We start from the raw sequence: 25,197 nt of genomic DNA, 5'->3' as shown, positions 1-25,197 counted from the left end.
CAGTGTGTACTCTGGCATTTGGCCTCTTTTCTTAACGTTATGCTGATGAGAGTCATACAAATTGTTGCTTCACTGTATTTTGAAGTTATCTTAGAATTTTGAAAAAAATTGTTCCTAGATCCTTACATGGAAGAAGCTTTACCTTAATATCACTAATTTTTGGCCCCCAGAGGCTCCCGGGAGGTGGAGGCCTCTGGGAGGTGGGCCGCCACTTAGGGAACCACTTCCCCACCTTCCTTCTCTCCGCCCACTTCGGAGGCTGGGTCTTTGCGCGTTGAGCACCCGGCCCACAGAGGGCCGTCACGTGACTGCCATCCGGCTCGGCCAAGATGGCGGCCTCCTGCGTGGCCGTGCTGGTGATGGCCGCATCCCTGCTGCTGCTGCTGCTGGTCCTGTGGAAGCGCTGGCGGCGGGGGCGAGCGGATTGGCACGTGATCATTGTGGTGCTGGGCGACGTGGGCCGCAGCCCCCGCATGCAGTACCACGCACTGTCGTTTGTCAAGAGCGGCTTCTCCGTGACCCTTATGGGCTTCTGCAGTGAGTGCTCGGGGTCTGGGAGGGAGGCTGAGCCCTCAGCCTTTGACCCGCGGCTTTGACCTGCCCAGGGGGGCCGGGACGGGGACGTCCCTTTTCTCCCTCCTCTCTCGGACAGCTCTCCGAGATTGGGTTTATCTAGTTCTGGCCAGGTTTCTGCTCAGCTTCTGCTGGGTGGGTCTCTAGGAACAGCTGGCGTTAATGGAGTGCCTGCCGTATGCCAAGAGTGTGCTAAATTAAGTGAACTCATCATCATATAGTCTCACTTAATCCTCCTAGTGAGTGGAAAGACGGACTGGAACCTAGTGTGTGTGTGACTCCGGGGCCAGTGCTGGTAACCATAGCTCCTTGTGGCTACTTTTGTCAGGCTGTGTCTCAAGGGACAACTTGTCTCCTCTCCATCCCACACCCTCGGTGCAGAGCTGTGCAGGCAGGAGAGGTTTCATTGTGCTGCATTTCCACCTTTTACTCTCAGTGTGCAAAAGCAGGGGTGTCTGCTCCTTCATCCTCCTTCAGGATGACATCCTGAAGATTCTGCTGTGGGAGGGTGCAGGAGTGGGGTGAGACTTCCTAGGGGTCTCCCTATGGTGGGATAAATCCACCATTCAGGGACTCTAGATTATTTTGAGTGCCTACTATGTGCCAGACATTGTGTTAAGTAAATAAAGGTGGACACCATTGAGGCCCTCCCTCTCTGGGGGAGACTCTGGACAAGAAGTGTCCTCATGCTCTGTTCTGGCTATGGAGGAACAGAGAGAAGTCTTACTTTCCAAAAACACTCTTCACTATTCAGCCTGAGCTGGGGGATCATCTGACTTTATATTGCCCTGTCTAGTGCATTGAAGGGGACATTCTTTTCAGACTCCAGACCCTATGATGAGCTCTTGCAGAACAACAGAATTCAGATTGTGAGTTTGACAGAACTTCCGAAACTTGCAGGTAGGATGCTGTCAACTCCAGATTCCTTTGAATCTGTGTGTGTGGGTGGGTGAGGGGAGGACCCGCACATTGCCAAGAATTCCTTTTGGAGTAACGGGTGTTTTTTGACTTGCAGTTGGGCCCCACATTTTTCAGTATGGAGTCAAAGTTGTTTTTCAGTCAGTGTACCTGTTGTGGAAGTTGATGTGCAGGGAGCCAGCAGCCTACATCTTTCTCCAGGTAAATGTCAGTCTCCTCTTGCTCTCTCGGAACCATTGTTAAGTTTCCTTTACTGCCCAGCCTTTTATTTTATTTATTTATTAAAAAAAATTTTTTTTAATGTCTCTTTATTTTGAGAGAGAGACAAAGTGTGAGTTGAGGAGGGGCAGAGAGAATCTGAAGCAGGCTCCAGGCTCCGAGCTGTCAGCACAGAGGCTGACCCGGGGCTTGAACTCACAAACTGTGAGATCATGACCTGAGCTGAAGTCGGACACTTAACCAACTGAGCCACCCAGGCACCCCTTCCTTTATGACTTTTATACTTCTTTTTTGGTGAGAAGAGAGTCTTATTAATTATCAGGAGGTTTGTAAAGATAAATTGACTCTTTGTTATGTATGTTGCAACTATTCACTCAGTTTATTATTGTTGACCATGGTATGGGTTTCCTTCTCTTCATTCAAGTGTCTCTTTCCCAGAACCCCCGGGCCTGCCTGCCATTGCTGTGTGCTGGCTTGTGGGCTGCCTTTGTGCAAGCAAGCTCGTCATTGACTGGCACAACTACGGCTACTCCATTATGGGTTTGGTGCATGGTTCCAGCCACCCGCTTGTTCTGCTGGCCAAGTGGTAAGGGTCTTGGAAGAGGGTGCAGACACCTTCCCTGAACCTTGGTAGGAAGAAGGGACAGTGCAGAGACCTGGTGAAGCTGTCCCCTATGTGCTCTTTGTGGGTGAGGGCAAGGCTGGGGAATTAGGCTGACTTGGGTTACAAGTGACAGAAATAGCCTAAGGCAAGGAGGGCATTTGTTGGTCCCTAAAACTGCAAAGTCCAGAGACGTGGCTGACTTTAAACTCAAAATGGCATTGTCAGGATCCCCTCTCATTTCTCTCTCCACACTCCGTCCTGGAGGTGTTTCTTAGGTGCTGGGAGCTCTCCCGGCACTCAAACCCCCACTGACAGGCTCAGTGGAGACAGGGACCCTTTCTGATTGGCTTGTGATCCTCTGCCAGGCTCTGACACCCCACTGAGGTAGGGGGGCTGCAGTAACCCGATGTCTCAGGCTTAGGGGAAATGCTCTTCTGTGAGACCTGGGGTCCCAGGTGAACCCAGACCAGATGCCCAAATAAAAACCGAGGCTGCTGTTAGACAATGGGACTCAGGCAACAGCCTGCTGCAGTCAGTGAGACAGGGAGAGGGAAGAAGGGCTTGTGGGAGCAGGTTGGACATGGAGCAGGAAGAGTCATGTTCTCAGCCTGAGTGGGTGACATCTGCCGCCTCTCCCTGAGGGACATTCACTGAGGGTGGTAACAGCTGCCGCAGCAAACGATCAGTGCGTACATGCTGCATGTCAGGCTTCAGGCCAAGCCTTTTATCCTGTTCAGTCTACACTCCCCTGGTGAGAATGTCCTGTGGTCACTCTCCATTTACAAACCAGGAAACCAAGGTCGAGCGCCATTTTGCTATTTGCCACACAGCTAATATTGTTGCATGAGGATCAAAATTCAGTCCCAGGCTGTCCAGCTCTCTCGCCTTCTCTGCATCCTGAGTGAGGAGCCGACTGTGATAAACCAGTGGCAGTGAACAACCTTGTGTGCTCCTTCCCTTTCTGGTTCTCTTTCAGTTCTGCCCTCAGATCAGGGCTCAAGTCTCAGGTGGGAGTTAATCTGTCACTAAGGCCTCTCTAACATTTTTAAAACCATCCCTTGGTAACGCACAAGCCTCAGCCCCACAGCCTTTGCAGCAAGAGCACAGTGTGGCTAAGATTAATAACGAGGCCTTTACTATATTTCTTTCTCTTGTGGCAAGAGAGACCAGATTTTCCCTTCTTTAGACATAAGGTTTCTAACCGTATTTAAGCTGAAAAGCGATATGACTTAAAGAAAGGGGTAAAGGAAATAATAGTACAGATGGAACTCAGCACAAACTCTGGGAAAGTGCCTCACCAGCAACCCGATTTGGGAGACCCCAGCTCTGTGTTCTTCTGCATCAGAAGGTGTCAAGTCATGTGGAGGTGGTGGTGGTGGTGGTGGTGGGGCCCAAGGCCCAAGGCTCTGGGCTGACAGTGATACGTCTTTGCAGGTACGAGAAGCTCTGCGGGCGCCTGTCACACCTGAACTTGTGTGTGACCAACTCGATGCGGGAAGATCTGGCACAGAACTGGGGCATCAAGTAGGTGCCTGGGGAGGCGAGGGGTCCCAGCTGCAATGCCTACTATGTCCTATTGGCAGGGTGTCTAGAAATCCCTAAGGGTCTGGGAGAGGGTTCCTGGTTTGGGAAGCCGAGGGAGCAGGAAGAGGCCAGATGGCCCATGCACTTTTGGTCTTAGAACATGTCTCTGTGCTTCCCCAAGCAGGTCTTGTCCTTGTCTGAGACTTGGATCTTCTGAGTGCTCTTATTTTCTGGATCCTCTTGGGTCATGTATTCCGTAGGCTTTTCTCTGGCTCTCTCTAGAGCCCTCAACGATCTCATTGCAGAGCTGTGACCGTCTATGACAAGCCAGCATCTTTCTTTAAAGAGACGCCCTTGGGCCTGCAACACCGGCTCTTTATGAAGCTGAGCTGCACCTACTCTGCATTCAAGGCCTGGTAGGTCTCCCATCCCCAGTCTTTATCTTCCTTCTCTTGTGTTTGCAACTGTCTGGCCTCTCCCCCATGTCCTTGCTGCCCCATGTCCCCTGTCTGCTCACTGCTAGCCTGGCCTCTCTCATCTTCTGGCTGCAGACCTGGGAATCCACTAATCCAGGGGTTGGCAAACTATGACCACAGGCCTGCCACCTGTCTTGGTAAATAAAGCTTCATTACAGTGCAGCACATGCATCCGTTTTTGCATTGTCCCTGCTTGCTTTTGCACTGCAACAACAGAGGAGAGTTTTGCAACAGAGGATGGATGATGGTTTTGACATGGTCACGTCCTGACCTTTGGGAGCCTGTGGGCTTCACTCTGGTAGGAGATGGCTGTCCTGGGGCCCGAGGGCCTGCTTGACACCATCTCACGGGATCTGTTTCTGTTCCCTCAGCTCAGAACCCCTGGACCCAGACACAGAGAGGTCGGCTTTCACAGAGCGGGATCCTCAGAGTGGGGTGGTGACACATCTTCGTGAGCGGCCGGCCCTGTTGGTCAGCAGCACAAGCTGGACAGGTCTCAGGACCCTTCTGGACCCTTGGGGCTTGTATGAGCACCTGGCTAAGCCTGCATTATCCTTGCCCTTGCCAGGCCTGTGCCCCACATGTATTTAAGGACATTGGGCCCTGATGAGAAAGGGGAGGTATTCAGTTGGGAGGGAGGCATCTAGAAACCAGCCCATGACATTTAGGTCTCTTTTCTTACAGAAGATGAAGACTTCTCCATCTTGCTGGCAGCATTAGAAAGTAGGTGTGTGGCTTTGATCAGGAGCTGGGCTTGTTGGCTCTTGAGCTGTGAGGTGCTCACCTGGCCTTGCATGGTGTCTTTGGCAGCATGTTCCTGCCCCAGGGCCACTGGGTAGGCCAGCCTAAGAACACGGTGGTGGAGATGGTGCCTCTGATCCCCATTTGGGTTACTGAGTGACCAGACCCTAGGTCTAAAGTGCCACCTCTGGGAAACTGATCTTGTGTTGGGAGAGGCATCCCCCCAGTGCTCCCCCAACCGCTCCTCACCTGACAAGATAATCCTGGTTATCATTTATTTTTTTATACACAGAGTTTGAACAGCTGATCCTGGATGGAGAGAGCCTTCCTTCTCTGGTCTGTGTGATAACAGGTATTGCCAAGGATCTTCCATGTTCCCATATTAAAGGGGGGCAGTGGAGGGGGATGAAGGCATCTCCCTTTATTGTGTGCCTTCCCCATGCCAGGCATGTGATGTTGGTTGTGTTGTTAATTCTGACCACAGTTCTGTGATACAGGATTTTCTATACCAGCTTAACAGAGAAGGAAACTGAGGCTCAGAGGGGCCTGACAGCAGGGCATGGTTTCTAGTTGAATCTTGGATAGCATGGCCTCAGAGATGCTGAGCTTTCCACTCTTGCAGCAATTTCCAGGCATCTTTTTTTTTTTTTTTTAATGAAAGAATCCACATTAAACTAAAGAGTTCAATGTAAAATTGCTTCCAGAGTAGCCCAGGATGGGAGAGAGAAGCAGAGAGCTGTGGTTGAAGCAGGGTCCTGGGCCTGCTGCCCCAACTTGCATACTCCCCTCTTCCTGGCCCCAGAGCTTCCAGGGGTGGCTAGGAGCCCACTGCACACACCATGCCACCTGGGGCATCAAGCAAGACACAGGCCTGTCTGGGTGAGAAGTTGTTTCCAGCTGGCACTCTGGTGCCTCGCCAGAGTTTATCTTGGCCACCTTCCCAGCCTGAGACCCACTGATGCAGGTTGCTGGAGGAAGGGCCGTGGCCTCACTGGTCAAGGTGCATACCCCTGAGGGGTCTGGAAGGGGCCACATGGGGACCTGATCACAGCTGTAGAATGTGGGCCTTCTCCTGACACCTGTGCAGGGGTTCTGAGTCCCAAGGCCATGGGATGGAGCCAGAGATGGGCCCAGTGCAGTGACTCAGATTTTCTCTGCAAGGCAAAGGGCCTCTGAAGGAGTATTACAGAGGCCTCATAGGCCAGAAGCATTTCCAGCACATCCAAGTCTGTACTCCGTGGCTGGAGGCTGAGGACTACCCCCTGCTTCTAGGTAAGGACATTTAGTAGGGGGGCTGCAGGGAGAGAGCTGAGGGTTAAACAGGAGTATCTTACGGTACGGGGGACAGAGTTTTCCTGAAAAGGGCCAGATAGTAAGTGTTTTATTTGCCTCTGTTGTATATTCTTTGTTTTTATAACCCTATACAAATTAAAAGTCATTTTTAGACCAAGGGCCATACACACACAGGCCTGAGGCTGGATTGGGTCCTGCTCAAGGGCCACGTGGGGCAGGGGGATGCCATGTGCCAGGAACTTGTTGGAGGAGCTCTTGGCTGTACTTGGGGGAGATCCAGGCTGTTTCCTGGTGTGCCGGCTCCTCCCGCCTTTGGGGCCTGGACCTCTTCTCCACGGATCTGAGAGGGTTCTGTCCTCTTAGTCTCCAAGGCCTCCATTTAGTCTTGCTTTTCCATCTGGGCAGAAGGGCTGGTCCTGGGCTTGGGTTGGGGTCCACGTTCCCCAGGTCTGGGAGGGCAGTGGCTTGGGAGGTGTAGAAATGTGTTAAATAGCATTGACTCCCCTATGTTTCCCTGGCTTCCTCTGTCTTCCTTTCTCTGGGAGGGGCGTGCTGGCCTAGTGCTGATGTATCTCCAAGGCCTCATCTTCCCGCAGCCAGTGAGCAGTCTCCAGCGGAAAGCCTTTGGTTGGCAGGAGTTTTCTAGCCAGTGTTTAGTGGTGTCAGGTTGTTTATTTGGCTTTATTTTCATAGAGACAGCTGGTTTTCTGTTACTTTTTTCCCCCCCTCCTTACTGTGATAAAACATACAGTAAAAATTGGCTATTTTAATGATTTTTCCATTTTAAAGTATATGTACAACTTGGTGACATTAATTATGTTCAGTGTTGTACAATCATCGCCCTATTTCCAAACCGTTTTCATCATCCCAAGCGGAAACTCTGAACCCCTTAAGCAGTAATTGCTACAGGTTCTTTTTAAAGAAATTGTGGTTAAGTAGACAAAGGGGGTCTGACTAAAGAAAACTACTCGTGACAGGCAGGTAGTTTTCAAACAGGGCCGAGTGGCTGGGAGTGGCAGTTGGGGAGGTCTGCTGTGTACTTGGCCTTCTCCAGCCTGTGGCATTGTTACCCACGTTCCATTCCCCACTTGGGGTGTCGATCCACAGTCCTTTCAGGGTTTGTGTTCCACGGGTGCATGGGTGGCGCTCTGACCACTCCCTTTGCCCCCACCTTGCAGGGTCGGCAGACCTGGGTGTGTGCTTGCACAAATCCTCCAGCGGCCTGGACCTGCCCATGAAGGTGGTGGACATGTTTGGGTGCTGTCTGCCCGTGTGTGCCGTGAACTTCCAGTGGTAGGAGCAGAAACTGAATCTTCCCGGGGTTCGGTTCTCAAATCAGCTGTGGGGGTGGAGGGGGGGTGTTGCCAGTGAGGTCAAAATTGTTCAAGGAATTGCCCTGGAAGATTGTGCAGCATTTCCAGGTGGTCCTCTGGGGGGAGGGCCCTTGGGGTTTCTGTGGGCGGGCTGCACCCTATTGAAGGGGTGGGCTTCCATGGAGAGCTGATGTGCGACAGAAAACATGTGTCTTCTCTACTTAGGGGGCCTTTGCTCATGGATAGACGGGTGGCTGGTATTGACCGCACAGTTGACCTGGGTTTATTTCTCTCTTTCTGAGCTCGTACAGTTGAATTGGAATCTGTTAAATGAGTGTAATTCTCTGTCACCACTTTTCCTGGTGAAGATGGGTGTTTGGAGAGGGCGGTGTTACAAGAGGTTCAGTACAAGAGAAATAGTAGCTCCACCACCAGCTCAGGAGCCAGCCTCTGAATGGGAAATAGCCTCTGTTAGACCCTGAGCTCTGGGCACATTGGCATCAACTCCCTGGTGACCCAGCAAAGTCATCCTTAATATGCCAAGTCTACCTCCAGTGGGGTTGCCTTTCACCTTGTTTCTCTGCTGTGCAATTAAGAAAAACATGGAGAACTCGCTGAGCACATAGTCACTGAAAAGAGCATATAGCAGAAAAGGTCAAATGTGTGTTCACTGTACCTCCTCTTTGGAATCATTTTGGATTTTTAATGTGTATCCCTGCAGGCCTTTTTTCTATTCAGACGCTAAATCTGAGACTCACTGAAAGCAGACTGTTCTGACCCCTGCCTGGCCTGTGGGAGGGGTGGTGTGGGAGGCTGGGTGGGCACCGCAGGGTTCGGGTTTCTCTAGGCACCTCTTGGTTCTGTGATTCCCTCTGCAGCTTACACGAGCTTGTGAAACATGACGAAAATGGCCTGGTCTTCGAGGGCCCTGAGGAGCTGGCGGCTCAGCTGCAGGTAATCACGTCTGCCCCCATGCCAGGGCACCGACCCATGCCCCCCGATTCTTTGCTCCTGTGGCCGGCCAGGCTGGATCCGAGAGCTAGCCGGGAGCAGTGGTCTCAGAGGCTGGGCCTCAGTGGGCTCGGGGGTCTGGACATGCTCTGACTGCCCTCTGGGTTTGTGGAGCTTACACCACACAGGTGATGCCAGAGCTGGTAGACCGTGTGCTCTATCTAGGGAGCGACTGGTTCTGAGTAGGAGGGATGCGTGAAGGGGGCTTCCCAAACTTTCCCTGAGGGTGGGTGGGAGTCTTCAAAGGGCACTTACTACAAAAGTAATACATCATTGTTCTTGGCAGTTGAGACCAGGGTAGCAAACTTTCTGGGAAGGCCCAGATAGAAAAAGTTTTAGGCTTTGCCATAGTCTCTGCTGTAACATGAAACCAGCCACTGACAGCCTGTGAATGAAGGGGTGTGGCTGTGTTCCAATAAAACTGTACTTACAAAGACAGCTGGGGGCCGAATTTGGTCCACTGGCTTAGTTTACAGACTCCTGATAGAGTTTAGCAAAGCTGGAAGACTGCCTAGTTCCAGCATGTGGGCTGGACGGTGCTGGGCAGAGGCTGAGGGTGGGTGCTCTTGGTGGACAGAACATTGCTGGAGTGGCCTGTGGCTGAGCAGGGCACAGTGGGTGGAAAATGCTGCAGCCTGGCTGCACTGTTAAGTAGGAGCAGAGAAGGGGAAGGAGCACGGGCCAGGGTGTGAGGGTTTTCTCGTGCCCCATGAGGAGGGGGCTTGCTGGGCCGGGGATATTCCGGGTCAGAGCTGTGTTTTGAGAACATTTAATTAGCCAAGCCTTCCATGGAGGCTGGGTCAGAGCAGGAGGCCTGCTGGGGGCTCCAGGACACTGACAGTGGTTCTTGAAGTGCAGTGACAGAGGGTTTCAATAGTATCACTGGCCTGGCTGCCTGTGATTGGAGTGGGACCAGAATCCAGGCTGCTGGGAAGGAGGAGGGACAGCTCTCTGGTGGGACCTGGGGGTGGGAAGCAGTGATGAGGTAAATTCTGGTCTTTATTTTTCTTCTAGATGCTTTTCTCAGCGTTTCCTGATCCTACTGGCAAACTAAGCCAGTTCCGGCAGAACCTCCGGGAATCAGAGCAGCTTCGTTGGGATGAGAGCTGGAAGCAGACCGTGCTCCCTTTGGTTATGGACACATGACCCTTTGGGCCAAATATTGAGAGCTCCTGAGCGACGCCCAATTCCTTTTAGCCTCTTCTAGCCTATCTGGCCTTGACAAACGCTTTAGAGCAGCGCCTCCCAGTGGATAGCAGCTGGAATGACGGCTGTGGAATGAAATGTTTTGCTGACCCAGTTTGTGGCCCAAGAAACTGGTTAACCCTGGTTTCCTCCCTCGAGGCTCTCAATCACTCCTCCTCCTGATCTGAGTCTTTCTTTCCCCCCAGTATTATTACTTTCCTGTTATTTGCACGTGGTATCGTCAACCTCTCTTAGGCCTGTTATGGTGTCTGCCTTTCCCAGCATCTGCCCTGTTGTGTCCCTAGTATTGTCTTTCCTGCCTTGAGGACAGGCACTGCAGTCTGCTGCCTTGTAAGAGTTTAATAAGACATGCCACATGTACAACAGGCTTGGCTTCGTGATGGACGTGGGTCCAGGCACTGGTGGGGGGAAACATACTTGATCTGTGTTTTTATTTGCCCAAATGAAATGCTTGTTTCTGAGCCAAAAATTCATTTTTGATTTATGGAGGTTTGTTTACTTAAGAGCCAGAACTAGTGATAGAAAGGGGCACCCACTTGAATGTATTTTATTAGAACACAGTTTGTGGTTCCTGATTCTGAATTTAACATTCTTAAAAAAATTTTTTTCTTTAACGTTTATTTTTGAGAGAGAGACACACAGAACGGGAGCAGGGAAGGAGCAGAGAGAGGGAGACACAGAATTCCAAGTAGGTTCCAGGCTCTGAGCTGTTAGCACAGAGCCTGATGTGGGGCTCGAACTCACAAACTGTGAGATCATGACCTGAGCCGAAGTCGGACGCTCAACGGACTGAGCCACCCAGGCGCTCCCTGAATTTAACATTCTTCAAGCATTGAAGTCCAGTGGAAATTTTACCAGCTTTCCCACATAAAAATTCTTTCCAGGATGGTGATTTAATTTTAAAGGTAATCTTTAAAACCATTTGTAAACCTACAGAGTTAGTTTCAGAATTGCCATCTCTGAGTGCTCTTCATAGGGAAACAGCTTCTGGTCGTGATGAGGCACTGCTTCCCATGGGATCCCAGCAATGCCTGGAAACAGAATATGTGTCTCAGGAAGGTGGGGTTTGGGGACACGACCCCACCCGATATAGGTTAGGGCTGCAGGACAGGCCTAGGGGTTATATACAAACCACAGACTTCCAGGCCCCAACCAGACACCTAGAGTCATTTCAGGGATGGACCAAGAACTGAGTTTTTAAATGGCTCACAGCAGCCAGGTTTGTTGCCCCTGCCTTCTGGGCCATGTGCATCCCTGGAAGGTCACAGACCTGTCTGGGTTTCTTGCCCACTCAGCCTGGTGCCTCTTCGCACAGGCTAGATGTGCATCAGAAGGGGTTCATCTCTTCATAAGCACAGATGTCTTCATAAGCACAGAAGCCCTTGGCAAAGATCATTTTGTCATCAGGTTTTTACAAATGAAAATAATTATTTATAAAAATGAAATCTTAGACATAGAAGTACAGAAGTGTCAGGGCACCTGGCTGGCTCAGTCGGTGGAGCATGCGACTCTTGATCTTGGGGCCGTGAGTTCAAGTCCCATGTTGGACCTAGTGGTTATTTACAAAAAGTGTGTGTGTGTGTTTATCTATAATCCTGCCACCAAGTGTAACTACTGTTACTTGGTGCATGTTTTTCAGATTATCCCCTAGATGCACATTAACACAAACATGATTATTTTTAAAAATACAAATGGGCTTATACATATATGGTGTTTGGTACTTTGCTTTCTTCCCTTAAACTACAGTGTAGATAATCTTCACATAGTGTCTAAGAAGGACTTCATTCTTTTTCAAGGTTACATGCACTGTCTGGGGCATGAGCACATGTGGTGGGCGTTTGGGTCGTCTCTGTGTCTGCTGTGACAGCAGAGGCTGCTGTCGGTGGGGCTGTGCCTGGGGGCGTGGATCAGGGCAAACCCAGTCCTGCACTGCTGCCCGGTCATGTGTGGAAAGTCCTGGCTGGGCCTGGCGCGTGTCGGGGATTGCAGGGCAGTGGTCGGTGGTTGTGGGGTGGAGAATGGAGAGCCAGAGTCGGCTGCCTGACTCCACCCTGGAGCTTGGGGAAACAGCTCCCCTGCACCCCAAAGTTTCCATGGGTGAGAGCAGAGGATGGCAGCACACCCCTCCCTCCTGACAGGTCAGGTCTGAGGACAGTGCCTGGGTGCAGCAGTGCTCGTTCAGGGTGTAAATGGCAGAGGCCTCCCTCCTCTTCTTCCATTTACTGGATGCTTACTGTAGTGACAGCAGCAGCTACCACGTTCCCGAGTGCTCCCTGCATGCCAGTCCCTGTGTCACCTCCCAGGGGGATGTTCCCACCATACTGATGAAGACAGGGATGTGAGTAGTGGCCCGGCTTCACCAGAGCAGGTGGTGGGATCTGCTCCAGAGCCTGACCTCACCGCTGTGTGGACAGAACTCCCCTACCCTGACACCCACTGGCATCCGCCATCCTCTCCATTTTACCAGGAAAGAGGCCTGCACGTCCTTGAAACCTGCTCTAGGGCTGCTAGTCTCTGACCTCTGGGACTGCTGCATAAGTTGCCTCCTTCCAGAGCACAGCTCCCGGCCCTGCCTCCTCTGCACACCACCCAGGGGGGTGGGCGTGGTGGATGGATGGCCCAGCACATTGTGTGTTCTGGGGCTTTCTGGTTTGTTTCCAGGGCTTCATTCTTTTACTTTGCTTATTTCTGCCTCACCGGAGTCCCGTGTGGGGCCCAGGTGGCCTCTCAGAGATAGCAGCCCCTCCCAGGGCCCAGGGCTCACCCAGCTCGCTAGTGAACAGCTGGCATGTCTCTGGGTTGCGGACGGTGAAGGCAATGTAGGCGTCAGGAGCCTGCTGGTTTTTCAGGCAAGCAGAGAGCCTCTGCAGGACTCGGACCAGGGAGAGGACAGTTTCTGGGCAATATAGCACATCTGTAATGAAAAACCTCAGGTTACTGAAAGGGGCTTGGTCTAGGATTCAGTGCCCAGAAAGCTTGCCTGGTTGTGCTGACCTCAGCAGCAGGGTGGGAGCCTGGAAACCAGCAGTTTTTTTTAGACTCGCCCTATTGGATACAAAGAAGATGATGTGGGTAAAAAGGAAAACTTAGGAGAGAAAGAAAGTTGCTGAAAGACCATGCAACAAATGGAACATACCTAGAACCGACTGATGTTCCTTTTAAAAAAATCGGGCGCGTGGGCGGCTCAGTTGGTTGAGCGTCCAACCTCGGCTCAGGTCATGATCTTGTGGTTTGGGAGTCTGAGCCCTGTGTCCGGCTCTGTGCTGACAGCTCAGAGCCTGGAGCCTACTCCTGATTCTGTGTCTCCCCTCTCTTTGCCCCTCCCCCACTTGTGCTCTTGCTCTCTCTCTCTCTCTCAAAAATAAACATTAAAAAAAATAAATTCTTTGCCTGTGGTCTATTTAGAAGATGCTTAATGAAGCACACCTTGACTTTATCTCAAACCTTGCTGCTTTGTTAGCTGTATGGGGGTGGGGGTGGGGGACAAGCTCGCTCCCTGTTGGCATGCTTACATGGGAGGGTGCTGCTCAGGCTCTGTGTTCTGACCACTGTGGGTCTCTGAGTCGCAGCCCAGGACCAGAGGCACAGCACTGTCAGCTGGATAGGGGACTGGGTGAGCTTGGTGGAGGACAAGGGGCCCGTTGGCTAAACACTCCTCTCAAGGACCCTGTCCAAAGACATGGGCATGGACCTGGGATACAGACATGCAGACATGTGACAACACAGCTATGCGCAGACAGAAGCTCCCAGGGGTGGGGGGCACTCAGAGGTCTCTGCCTGACTCAGACACCACTGTGGCCTGACCCTAGGCCTGGCCCGGGGCTGGATGCCCATGACATGGTCCTGGGAGAATCACGCTGTCCTTCGCAGCCCTGAAAAGTCAGGGCTGCCATGGCTATGTCTTCCCCACATCTGAAGATGGGGTGATGGTACAAGTGGGGCTGGTGTTCAGCTGCTCTGGCCATTTCGTTTTGGTTCTAGAGATGGACATAATAATCTCTCTCCTCGGGTGCAGCCAGGCTAATAGGTCAGACTGGTTTGGTGCCCTGGGGCCTGTTCTTTCCATGTCAGGCTTTGCTGAGAAAAGCTGGGCTCATTTATCTGATGGGACCATTTGCACAGGAGTACATGTGGCCACTGTGTCAAATGGGAGGGCTGTGGCTTTATGGCCCCCAAGGGGCATGAGCTATGCTTTGATGTCACCCTGGAGGCCCACAATGGCCCTTCTAAAAATCTCATCACTCCTCTGCCCTGGCAGCACCCACTGTCCCCTTCCCAGAGCTGAGAACTGGGTGGAGCTGCTCCAGTGGCCCGGGGATGGGGGGCAATACCTGCTGCGATGACGACATCTGGCTGGAAGGCAGCGAGCTGAGGGGCCGTCACGACGTCCCAGTCCAGCTGGGCCACCGTCACCCTGGGGCTCTCTGAGTCGCAGGTGTTGTGTTCTGGGTGCCTTGCAGGGTCAGTGACGTCTGCCTCTAATGAGAGGCCGTTGAGAAGGATGTTCCCTCGGAGCTGCTCAAGGACGCAGCTGTGACAGTCACTGAAGATGTATGCACTGGGACGGCATGTCTTGCAAATGGCCAGGCCCGTAAGGCCAGCTCCGCTGCCGAGCTCTAAGACAGTCCTGGGTTGGGGGGAGAAGGGGGTCTGTGTCTGAGACCGTACTGGGGAAAACTTGCCCTGCTGCCCTGCCCCGCACCCCGAGGGCACCTGTGAGCAAAGGCTGCTGGGTTCTGCATGGCCCATTCTGCAAGGTAGAGTGCAGCATCCCATGTGACCAGGCCGGTGGTGCCATGGGAAATGATGGCTGTGCTCTCCGAGAGCGTGACTGAGTCTCCGGAAGGCTGAGCCAAGAGAGGGAGAGAGAATTAATCCAGCTACCAGGAGACAAGGAGCTGATTGTAAAAAGAAAAACATCACAACAGGTGGATGGCCACATAGACTATGGAACACCCTGCCTCAGAGCAATCACTGTCTGCGCCAACCTGGATGGGTCCAGAGGGCGTGATGCTGCACAACAGAAGGTCAATCTCAGAAGGCCACACATGGTGTGATTCCATTCACCTAACGTTCTCAAAAGGACAGGATTGTGGAAAGGGAGAACAGATCAGTGTCTGCCGGGGTGGGGGTGGGGGGGGTCCGAGGGCCACTACATAGGCATGGTGTCTACATCAGTGTCCTGGTTGTGATGCTGCACAAGTTGGGTCACGTGTTTCCAATGGGGGAAAATGGAGAAAGGGCACCTCTCTGTACTATGTTTGCCATTTCTAGGAATCTATAATATTAACAACAAAAGAGTCACAACTCTTGGGCATCATTAGCTAGATGTGAAAAATTTTAGGGTGTGGGGCCTTCTCAATTTAGTGTGACATTTAGGGCTTGGGAATTCTCTGGCCTTTGAACTTTCCCATCGTCCCCAGAGCAGGTGGTTTGCTGGTAAGTGCTTCATGGAACATGCAGTTCTGAAACGTGTTCTTTAATATGGGGCTTTTGAGAATGGTGCTTCCAACATGCAGTCACCCAGGGGTGGTTTCTGGCTATCTCTGAGCTCAGAAAACTCACATAGGGGACTCAGGTCTCTGGGGTGTTGTGAGCATTCATTTGTTCATTCATTCATCCACACATTTTTCCTGAGCATCTACTATGGTGCTGAGGATTCAGATGTGACAAGATGAACTCGTTCCCTGTTCTTACAGAACTTACGTGCCAATAGGGGTTAAAACCATAATAAATGAAGTAATTTCACAGTTTTTCAGTGCTATGAAGAAAATAAAAAGGATTCCACAATAATAGAAGACTGGGGGTGTATTTCAGATAGTTTGGTCAGGGACAGCCTTTTTGAGGAGGCATCACGTGACTTGGGATGTGAGTAAAAAGGAAAAGGTGAGGCATGTGAGGTTCTGGGGGAGAGCATTCCAGGCATAGCGAGTGCAAAGGCCCTGAGGCAGCAGCGTTTCAGTTTCTGAATTCAAGGAAGACAAAGAATGCCAGGGGTCTGGAGTACAGGGAGAGCAGGAAGAACTAAATGAGAGAGAAAGGCTGGGGCGGGGCACGCAGAGCCTTGAAGGCCACGCATGGAATTAGGAATTGAGTCTGCATGCTAAGGAAAGGCACTGCCAGGTTTGGGTGGTCAAGTGACATACTCTGATTTACCTCTTAAATCTAGGGGAGCACTCTGAGGATTCTGGGAAGATGCTGCAGTGTAGTTCTGAACCTTCCTGAATCCCCACATAAGAGGAGACAGAGCAGCAAGATATGGACATCATTTAACAAAACTAGGTGACAAGGCATCTCTGTCAACCCCAAATGTCAATAAGTGGGGGGCAAACCACCAAGAGACACAAACTCATGTACTCCATGTGTGTGTGCAATGGGGTGTGCAACAGGCCTGCGGACAGAACCCCAGGAGCCAACAAGTGTTCGCTGGAAATGCAGGTGCCAGCTGCAAACCATGGCCCATGGAGGAGAGACCTTGCTGCTTCAGTCATCAGGGGTGTGAGGGACCTGGGGCAAGGCCTCATGGCAACTAGAAATACTCAGAAATGTGTGATGACAACAGAAAACATTTCAGACATCAAGGAACAGGAGAATGGAAACAAAACACACAAACAGATAAGCCCCTTCAAAAAATAGGAGGTGAAAGAAGTAAAATTTTAAATATCAAGAAGAAATTAAGGGGTGCCTGGGTGGCTCAGCCAGTTGAGTGTCTGACTTCAGTTTAGGCCGTAATCTCACGGTTTGTGAGTTTGAACCCTGCATTGGGCTCGCTGCTGTCGTTGCAGAGCCTGCTTGGGATCTTCTGTCCCCCTCTCTCTGCCACTCCCCTGCTCGTTCTCTCTCTCAAAAATAAACATTAAAAAAAAAAAAAGAAAGTAAGAGATTGTTTGGGGTGAACTGTACCCTCCCCCCAAACTCATGTGTTGGGACTCCTAAACCCTAGGACCTCAGACTGTGATCTTATTTGAAGAGGGGGTAAATAAGAGATCTTATTTACAGAGAGACTCAAGTTAAGATGAGGTCATTAGGTGGGCCCTAACCCAATAGGACTGGTGTCTCTGTAAGAAGAGATCAGAACACATACAGGCATAGAGGGAAGATGATGTGAAGACGCAAGGAGATCGCAGCCGCTGGCAAACCAAACAGACCGGAAGCACATCCTTTCCTCTCTGCCCTCAGAAGGAACCAGCCAGGCCAATGCCCTGATCTTGGACTTCTGGCCTCTCCAACTGTGAGATGGTAAATTTCTGTTGTTTAAGGCATCCATTTTTAGGTACTTGTTACAGAAAATGAAGGCAAAGAACAAACTTTAAAAATTATAATTCAACAGGGGCTCCTGGGTGGCTCAGTCGGTTAAGCGTCCGACTTCGGCTCAGGTCATGATCCTGCGGTCTGTGAGTTCGAGCCCCACGTTGGGCTCTGTGCTGACAGCTCAGAGCCTGGAGCCTGTTTTGGATTCTGTGTCTCCCTCTTTCTCTCTCCTCCCCCGCTCATGCTTTGTCTCTCTCTTCTCAAAAATAAATAAATGTTAAAAAAATTATAATTCAACGAAAACATTCCTGAAAAAACAAAAAGATGTGAAACAAACACTGAAGGGGTACACAATGCATCTGAGATCACTCACCCAAAACAATCAGCTTCAAGATATATTCTACTAAAATTCTGGACTTTAAAGGGAAGAGTCCTTTGGCCATCCAGGAGTAAAGGGCGTGTGGCATAAACAGGAAAGACAATTATTACCAGGCTTTTCCACAGTAACACTTCATGCCTCAATAAAGATACAATTTTCAATGGATTGTATCTCTTCTGGGGATGGTAGGAAACTAATTCACCTTGTTGACAAGAAAGGAATCAAGCTAGTATCCTCCCTGTCCTCAGTGGGCCCTATCAGTGGGTAACCAAGCAGCAGATGATGGGAGATAGCTCATAAAATTTCTCCAACTAACGAATGAAAGAAAACAAAATGATAGAATTAGAAAACCACCCTTTTGTACCCTCCAAGAATCAAAGAATCTAAGCTTTGAGCATCCATAACCGCTATCATAACAGATATGATGTGCCTCCTAGAACCTCATGTTGTGTTCCTGCCAAAGGGATTAAGTGGATGCGAGTCTGAGCTGGCCTCTGAATCCAGCCAGCAATTAGAGGGAAACAGAGGATGGAAGAACGAGCTGAACAGCACCATGCATATGTGACCAAAGCTAACCCGTGGAAAGCTCTCCAAGCCTGTTCGACACAGGCAGGTCCAGAGAAGAAATAGCTACAGGGGGGCCTGCAGATGAAGAGACACTTGAAACCAAACCTAGTTAATGGGCAAGAAGACTAAATGCTGGTGTCTGGAGGTGCACATGGCGGGAGAAAACGAGAGTGACTACTCCAAAGGCATGGTGGCTACTTTTGCTGGAGGGGACAGGTCTGATGGAGGGCTTTTGGGCTCTGTCCCTTGACTGGAGTGGTGGTTACTGTGGTAGGTACTGTGCAACAATTTGGTAAGCTGTACATTTATTTTTTTTATTATTTATTCATTCATTTTATTTAAAACATTTAAAAAATATTTATTTATATTTGGGGGGGGGGCGCAGAGAGAGGAAGACAGAATCTGAAGCAGCTCTGTCAGCAGAGAGCTCAACACAGGGCTCGAACTCATTAGCTGCGAGATCATGACCTGAACTGAAGAAGTCGGACGCCCACTGACTGAGCACCTACGTGCCCCTATTTTTTATTTAAAAAAAAATGTTTATTTCTTTTTGGGAGAGAGAGAGAGGCAGCGTTGAGCAGAGGAGGGACAGAGAGAAGGAGACACAGGATCTGAAGCAGGCTCTGTGCTAAGAGTGGAGAGTCCGAATGGGGCTTAAACCCATGGGCCGTGAGATCATGACCTGAGCCAATGTCAGACCTCAACTGACTGAGCCACCTAGGTGTCCGTGTACATTTATTTTGTGTGATTTCCCATATCTTTGTTTTACTTTATAATAAAAGGTCCAAAAACAAAAAACAAAAAACAAAAACAACCCAAGACTCGACTGTTCTGTGCAGAATGTATTTTTGTCGGCCAAGAAGCTGGAAGCCAGTCTGAGATCTGTGGCATTTGCCAGGCCCGTAAGGATGGTGGCAGTGGACAGCAGAGAGAGACTGCTGTCCTATTAACACCCATCCATCAAGTGTTTACTGAGGACTGAGCACCAGGTATGTGATAATATATATTGTCTGATTTAACCCTCAGCTACTCGCATAAAATAGGTACTGTTATGTGTTGAAATGCTTGGTTTACTGAAGGGGAAACGGAGGCTCAGGGTGGTTAACTGACCTCCTCTAAGATCTCAGGAGCTGATGGGTCAGGATTTGATCCCATCTGAGACTGACTGGAGCCTGAGTTTCAACTCTGTGTGCAGGGGCAGATGTCTGGACTTTGTGGGGCGGGTGCCCATCTCCTACCAGCAGATAGCTCCGGTGGCACTGGGTGGGCTCCGTGGTCATCAGGACCTCTGCCAACGCCTCGTACAGCTCGTCCAAAGGCTCTGTGTGGACAGCCTCGTGCTGGGGGTGGGCAGAGCAAGAGCTTCAGCCAAGAGGTTTAAGTTGACCCTCCTGAACCAAACAGACGTTCCATGTATTTGCTTTTACTCTGACTTGTAAAAAATGGCTGGAGTATTTTTACCAAATTTTGATGGGAGATTTGGGATGGGTTGACTTAATATAGGCAACCTGGCCTATAAAAAAATTCATTTGGTAGGGGAGCGGAGGGTATCTCAGAGGGGTACAGAGAGGGTGAGGGTGAGGTAGTCTAGGGCAGCAGGAACGGGACTGTGTGAGCTGCCATGTGATGGTGACAGAGAGCTCTGCCCTTCTATCATGATGTTGTACATGGATCAAACAACTGATGCTTTTAAGTGAGCTAAGGCAATAGCCACAAGGACGGGCACTCTACATGGCGTGATGTGGCTTCATCAATGGGAAAGCCTCTGTTGTGCAACTCATGGGGGCAGCAGAGAGTGGGCATGCTTCTCCTGGTGGTTCTGGGGACACCTGTGGCCACGACTAGATGCACATGTTGGGGAGAACTAGGTGGGGAGGTAATGGAGAAGCTGGGATTGCTTCACATGCTAAGCCTGGGTGGGACACAGCCCTTGCAATTGGTGGCCAAACACAGGAGGTCTGATGCTGACCACTAAGGAATCACCTCTCTGAGGTCCAGTCTAATGTGAAACCCAGCAAGTGTGGGCTCATCCTTAAAATCCATCCTATATCAGTCAGGAAAAGGGCCCATATCCGGTAGTTACTGAGGAGATGATAAAGGGAACTAGTTACAAAGGTACTGCAAGACCTAAAACCCCCAGTAGAGGGCAGTGCGGTAATCCAGAGACTGGCAATGGTAGGAACGGGTCAAAACCCTGTGGGCTGGTGGGCTAGGGGAATGGCGGTGGGTGGAGCTGGGACCACAGAAGAGAGAAATACCCTGGCATCTCTCCCACTTGCTTTCCATAGCCTCTCACTGACCGAACCAAGCTTGGAACAGTTACACAGGGAGTCCACTGCCATATGGGGGTTTGCAGAGCGGGCAAAGGGTATGGGATAGATCTGAGCTCCAACACGCAAAGCCAAGCAGAGTCCACATCCGGAGAGCCAGCCAAGTCCCAGGTACTGTCTGGCTACCAGACAGACAGTGCCCATTACTGACCTTTCTGATGAGCTCTGAGAGAAAGCACCGGGCATACTTCACTGATGGTGGATGCTTCACACACAGAGGATGTTTCACGGTCTGTGACAAAGGACACAAAGTGGGTTGCTGGAAAGACCCTGTCTTAAGACTCACACGAGCTTCAAGTGAATACAGGGCATTCCTCATTATCTGATCCCTCAGAAAAGATGTGTACAGACACAAGGGTTCTGGGTTCAGGTGACCCTCATGCATCTGAAAAAGTTAAGTCATAAGGTTTAAGTCCTTTCCTAAAAAAATCTCTCCACTACAGTGGCACAGACTGACAGAACATTCTGGGCAGAACATGGTGCACATGAACCCAAGCTAACACCCTGTTACAGACTGAATTTTTGTGTGCACCCCCCCAAACTCAGTTCATATGTTGAAGCCTCACCCGCAATGTGATAGTATCAGAGGGCAGGGCCTTTGGGAGTGATTAGGTCATGAAGGTGAAGCCCTATGAATGAGATTAGTGTCATTATAAAAAAGACCCCAGAGAGCTCCCTCGGCCCTTCCACAGTGAGGACACAGCTGTCTATGAACCAAGAAGTGGGCCCCCACCAGGCGCCAAACCTGCAGGCACCTTGATCTTGGCCTTTCCAGCCTCTAGAACTGTGAGAAATGAACTGCTGTTGTTTGTAAGTCACCCAGTCTATGGTATTTTGTTATAGCAGCTGGAATGGGCTATGCTACCCCTTCCCAGGGCAGGCAGCATGAACTAGTTTGTACGGGGACAATTGTGGGATTGTCTGGCTCCATGGAAAAGGTGAGAGCCTAAATAGTGGGAACGTGCATAGTGGGAGAGCTTTTGCTCTCCTGGAGATGACATGCCAGGCTGAGAATGAGGACTGTGATGGTCAGGACAGAGGAAGATGGGGACTCTGGCTGGGATGTGGTGGAGGGGAAGGGGGTCCTCAGGGGTGACACTTCAGCTGAAGTCTAGAGAAGCAAAGAGCAGGGGGAGCAAATTATGGGCAGAGGGGATAGTTTGTGCAGGCTCCAAGGGGGCCATGGCCTGGCATTTTGGGAAGGAGTGGGGCAACAGAGGCAGTGAGAGGCCAGGCTGGGTCACGCAGGATCTGCTGGCTCCAGAAACACAATTTTACCCAAGGTAAAATACCCACACAACCCTTCAGGGGGTTTCTAGTTGGCTGGTGTCAGGTTTTAGCCTCAGGGTGAAAATCAGAGTCAGCTGCCTGAAAAGGACCCCAGAATCTCTGAGCTCACAGTCCTTAATCACTGGATGGCCCTGCAAGCTTCCCCTAACTATGGCTGCCTTTTCTTCAAGTGGTGGTCAGACAATCTTGGTTCACTCACCTCAGAGGAATTCTTAACCTAGCCTTCTTGGATGGGCTTGGTGGTTGGAGGGGTGTCTACGGCTTCCCTGAATTTGTACAAAAATGTATTCTTCTGGTTGTTTTTTCTAGGGGGGGCGGTGCATAGCTTTGGGTTTTCAGAAGGGTTCATGATCCTTAAGAGGGTTCATAGCCAGGATACCGTGTGATCTCCACCTGATCCACGTGGCAGTGTGTTGGCCTCACCTCTACTCTCGCCCAGATGTACCTTAGAATTCAAACCCCACCTCAGAAAAGCAGGACACATCTACATCTAGAAGAGACACGAGTGGGTAAGGCTCGCCTCCTTATTTTTTCCTTAAATGTAAAGAAGAAAGTCTTTGAGCAGCTACCAAATGCTAGAAGATGTTCCCACAGATGTCACTTTGGTTTTCATTGTGGATGGTTTCAAAAACATCCCCCGGATTCCCTCCTCTCATGCAGATTTTTGTATATTCTGATGTCTTCATCTAAGAAAACAAAAGAGCCAGAGCCGTCTGAGGCAGTGCCACCCAAATGCAGTGTCTTTTTTTTTAAAGGATACAAGTGCATCCGCTGTGCTTCTGTCATGTCTTCATGGGGAAGTCAGGAGGCTGGTGACGCGACCTGGTTATTCTGATTCTCACCTTCTGCAAAATATTCAGCAGCAGCTCAGGACCTGATGAGTCCCGTAATTTCTCTTCTAGGCTCTATTCAGAGAGAGACAGTGGAGGGAGAAAGAGAGAAATCTCAAGGGCATTTTCACAGGAACATTAAACATGTAATAGGACATGTTAGCAAAGTGCTAAGTGATCTCTCCCCAGGGACCTGGGGCCAATTGGAAGTGGAAGCCATAGGGGGCTGAAAGCTGAACTTGAGAAGTCCTGGGTTACACCTGGATCAGTCAAAGAGAGAACATCAGAAGACAGACTGTTGGTTTGGATTAGCCCTGGATGCTTAGGCTGGCCTGGGTCACAGACCAGCTCCGTGGCTGAAATGGTCAACCAGGAATTATGAGGGGAAGCCATGACATCAACACCGGATGGGCTCACCTTACACTTGACATCTGAGTTAAAATGGACATACAGGCCAGGCCAGGTTATGCTGTCCTCTCTGACAGGGAACTCCAACCCAGCAGTGAGCTCAGGCTCTAGAAGCAGGCAGATTGGTCCTGGCTGATGTGTGACACCAGGCAAACCATTTCATTTCTCCAGAGTGACTTATCATGCTCTAAAAGGCCTATAAGCCCTGGCCCTTGCCTCTCTTTCTGACCTTATGTGCCATCACCCCTGGCCTCCTTGCCGTTCCTCAATTGCAGCAGCTTGTTCTCACCGGCAGGGCCTTGCCACAGCTGGCTGCTTTACCCGTTCAGGTTCTGGCTCAAATATCACCTCTTGGGGGAGGACTTTCTGACTCCTCTACTTTGATACATATAGTTCCCTGTTTTACTGACTTTACAGCCACTATCATCTCCTGGTGTGTTGCTTATTCATTTACCTGTTTATTCTCTGGCTCCTGCATCCAAGCAGGCCCTCATTTGTAATGTGTGCTGACTCCTGGGGCCTGGGTCGTGGAAGGCATTCAGTAAATATTTGGTGATGGAATAAAAATACTAGCTAACACATTCACTTACCATGAGCTAGGCACTGCCTCAGATGCTTCATACTCCTGTAATTCCGACAAGAGCCGTATCATTATATCCCCCACTTTATAAGAAAACTAAGGTAGGGGCGCCTGGGTGGCGCAGTCGGTTAAGCGTCCGACTTCAGCCAGGTCACGATCTCGCGGTCTGTGAGTTCGAGCCCCGCGTCAGGCTCTGGGCTGATGGCTCGGAGCCTGGAGCCTGTTTCCGATTCTGTGTCTCCCTCTCTCTCTGACCCTCCCCCGTTCATGCTCTGTCTCTCTCTGTCCCAAAAATAAATAAAAAAAAAAAAAAAAAACACAAAAAACTAAGGTATAAGAGAGATGCAGTCACTTGCTCAAGGTCACACAGCTTGTATGGGGTTGGGCCAGGATTCAAAGCAGGCATGCTTGCTCCCAGGCCTGATCTCTCCACTGATGCACCCTACTTCTTTTTCTAATCAAACCTTTCTGGTCAAATGTGAATGGCAGTAATAGTACCCACTGCACGGCTGTTGTGGGCCAGCCTAAGTAAGCATTTATCATGGGCCTGGTACAGAGTAAGCGCTTATTTCATGTGAACAATCATAGTCGATACTGAATTGGGACCCATGGATGCTGTTACAAAGGTTTACGTTTTGGGTTAAAAAATGTACATATTCCTTTCTGACGGGAAAGACCACTCAGAATGCTAAATGGATTAGGTCAATGAGACACAAATGACTAACCACTGCCCCTTAAGATGGGGCAAACTTGGGGGGAGGAATATGTACCCAATCTGAGTCATCCCAGTGAGCTCACTGCACATGAATTATGAAGGAGGCAGCATCATTAGAGCCCCTGCATTGGCAGAAGGAAGCTGCCGCCATGGCCATTTGCCTGTGGAGAAGGGCAGGTCTCCAGGGCAGGGGAGGTGAGACTTCTTTCGTCTCTCTTCTGGCCTGTTTTGTACTTCCCTGTCTCTTCCATCACAGGCCTAAGAGGCTTAAACTGCTTCTGAGGGGATTTTGTACAATGCTCATGGTACAGATGAGAACACCGAGGTCTGGCGGGGGAGGGGAGGTGTGGTGTCTGTGACTTGGTCACTGCACTCATTGCAACGTGGTCTCCCACGGTCTTGCGGACGTTGACTGTTTAAATGGGCAGCAGCAACTGTTATTCAATGGCCAGGATGACAACTGGCTAAACAAAGTAATAGAATTGATCGTGAATTGTCCCTGACCCTAACCCCCAAGTGACAAAGGGAGTTGGGAAGAAACCCCGCATTCCTTAAATTCGTGGACTCAGTCGGCAAAGGCACTCGAGGGCGGGAAGGGCCAGGGGTGGAGGGAGCAGATGGCAGGCGGGGCCTCCCCAGCGCGCGCAGGTATTCTTTCTGCTCCCCGCCGCCAGACCGCGTGGCCCCCGGCTAAGCCCCAGGGACGAGGACCAGACGTACCGCCCCTGCACGCGAGAGAGAGCCGAGAACATCACGTGGGGGGAGAGAAGGGAGTGGGCGCCGGGACCCGCCCCGCCCCCACCCTGCCCCAGCCGCCCCCCGCCCGCCCTTCGCGCGCCCCACCGCCCACCTGCCAGGGGAAGGAGCGAAGCGCGCGCGCCGCCAGGAAGCGGCGCTCGAAACTTGGCAGCAGGCGTACGGCCTCCGTGCTCTCCTCCGGCGCCATGGCGGGGCGGGGCGGGGCCGCGG

General features: G+C 50.9%; 2 protein-coding genes across 2 annotated transcripts; one reads left to right on the top strand and one right to left on the bottom strand.

Moving 5' to 3' along the window:
- Positions 1-323: 323 nt before the first annotated feature.
- On the top strand, positions 324-10,347 carry ALG1 (ALG1 chitobiosyldiphosphodolichol beta-mannosyltransferase). The gene is made up of 13 exons (XM_042922619.1): positions 324-537; positions 1,396-1,473; positions 1,589-1,702; positions 2,149-2,296; positions 3,749-3,838; positions 4,144-4,254; positions 4,686-4,807; positions 4,999-5,037; positions 5,348-5,407; positions 6,217-6,327; positions 7,527-7,641; positions 8,540-8,615; positions 9,687-10,347. The coding sequence occupies exons 1-13, from the start codon at positions 330-332 to the stop codon at positions 9,816-9,818; spliced, it is 1,404 nt and encodes a 467-aa protein (XP_042778553.1). The 5' UTR covers positions 324-329; the 3' UTR covers positions 9,819-10,347.
- Positions 10,348-10,617: 270 nt separating this feature from the next.
- On the bottom strand, positions 10,618-25,174 carry EEF2KMT (eukaryotic elongation factor 2 lysine methyltransferase). Its single transcript, XM_042922615.1, has 8 exons — positions 25,079-25,174; positions 22,538-22,600; positions 20,557-20,637; positions 19,314-19,415; positions 14,592-14,725; positions 14,210-14,505; positions 12,643-12,792; positions 10,618-10,909 (listed from the first exon to the last, which is right to left on the bottom strand). Exons 1-8 carry the CDS (start codon positions 25,172-25,174, stop codon positions 10,809-10,811), a joined length of 1,023 nt encoding a protein of 340 aa, XP_042778549.1. The 3' UTR covers positions 10,618-10,808.
- Between the last annotated feature and the right edge of the window lie 23 nt (positions 25,175-25,197).

This window comes from Panthera leo, chromosome E3 (genome assembly GCF_018350215.1).
Source record: "Panthera leo isolate Ple1 chromosome E3, P.leo_Ple1_pat1.1, whole genome shotgun sequence".
Lineage (NCBI taxonomy): Eukaryota > Metazoa > Chordata > Mammalia > Carnivora > Felidae > Panthera > Panthera leo.
This window is presented reverse-complemented; position numbering and strand designations above follow the sequence as displayed.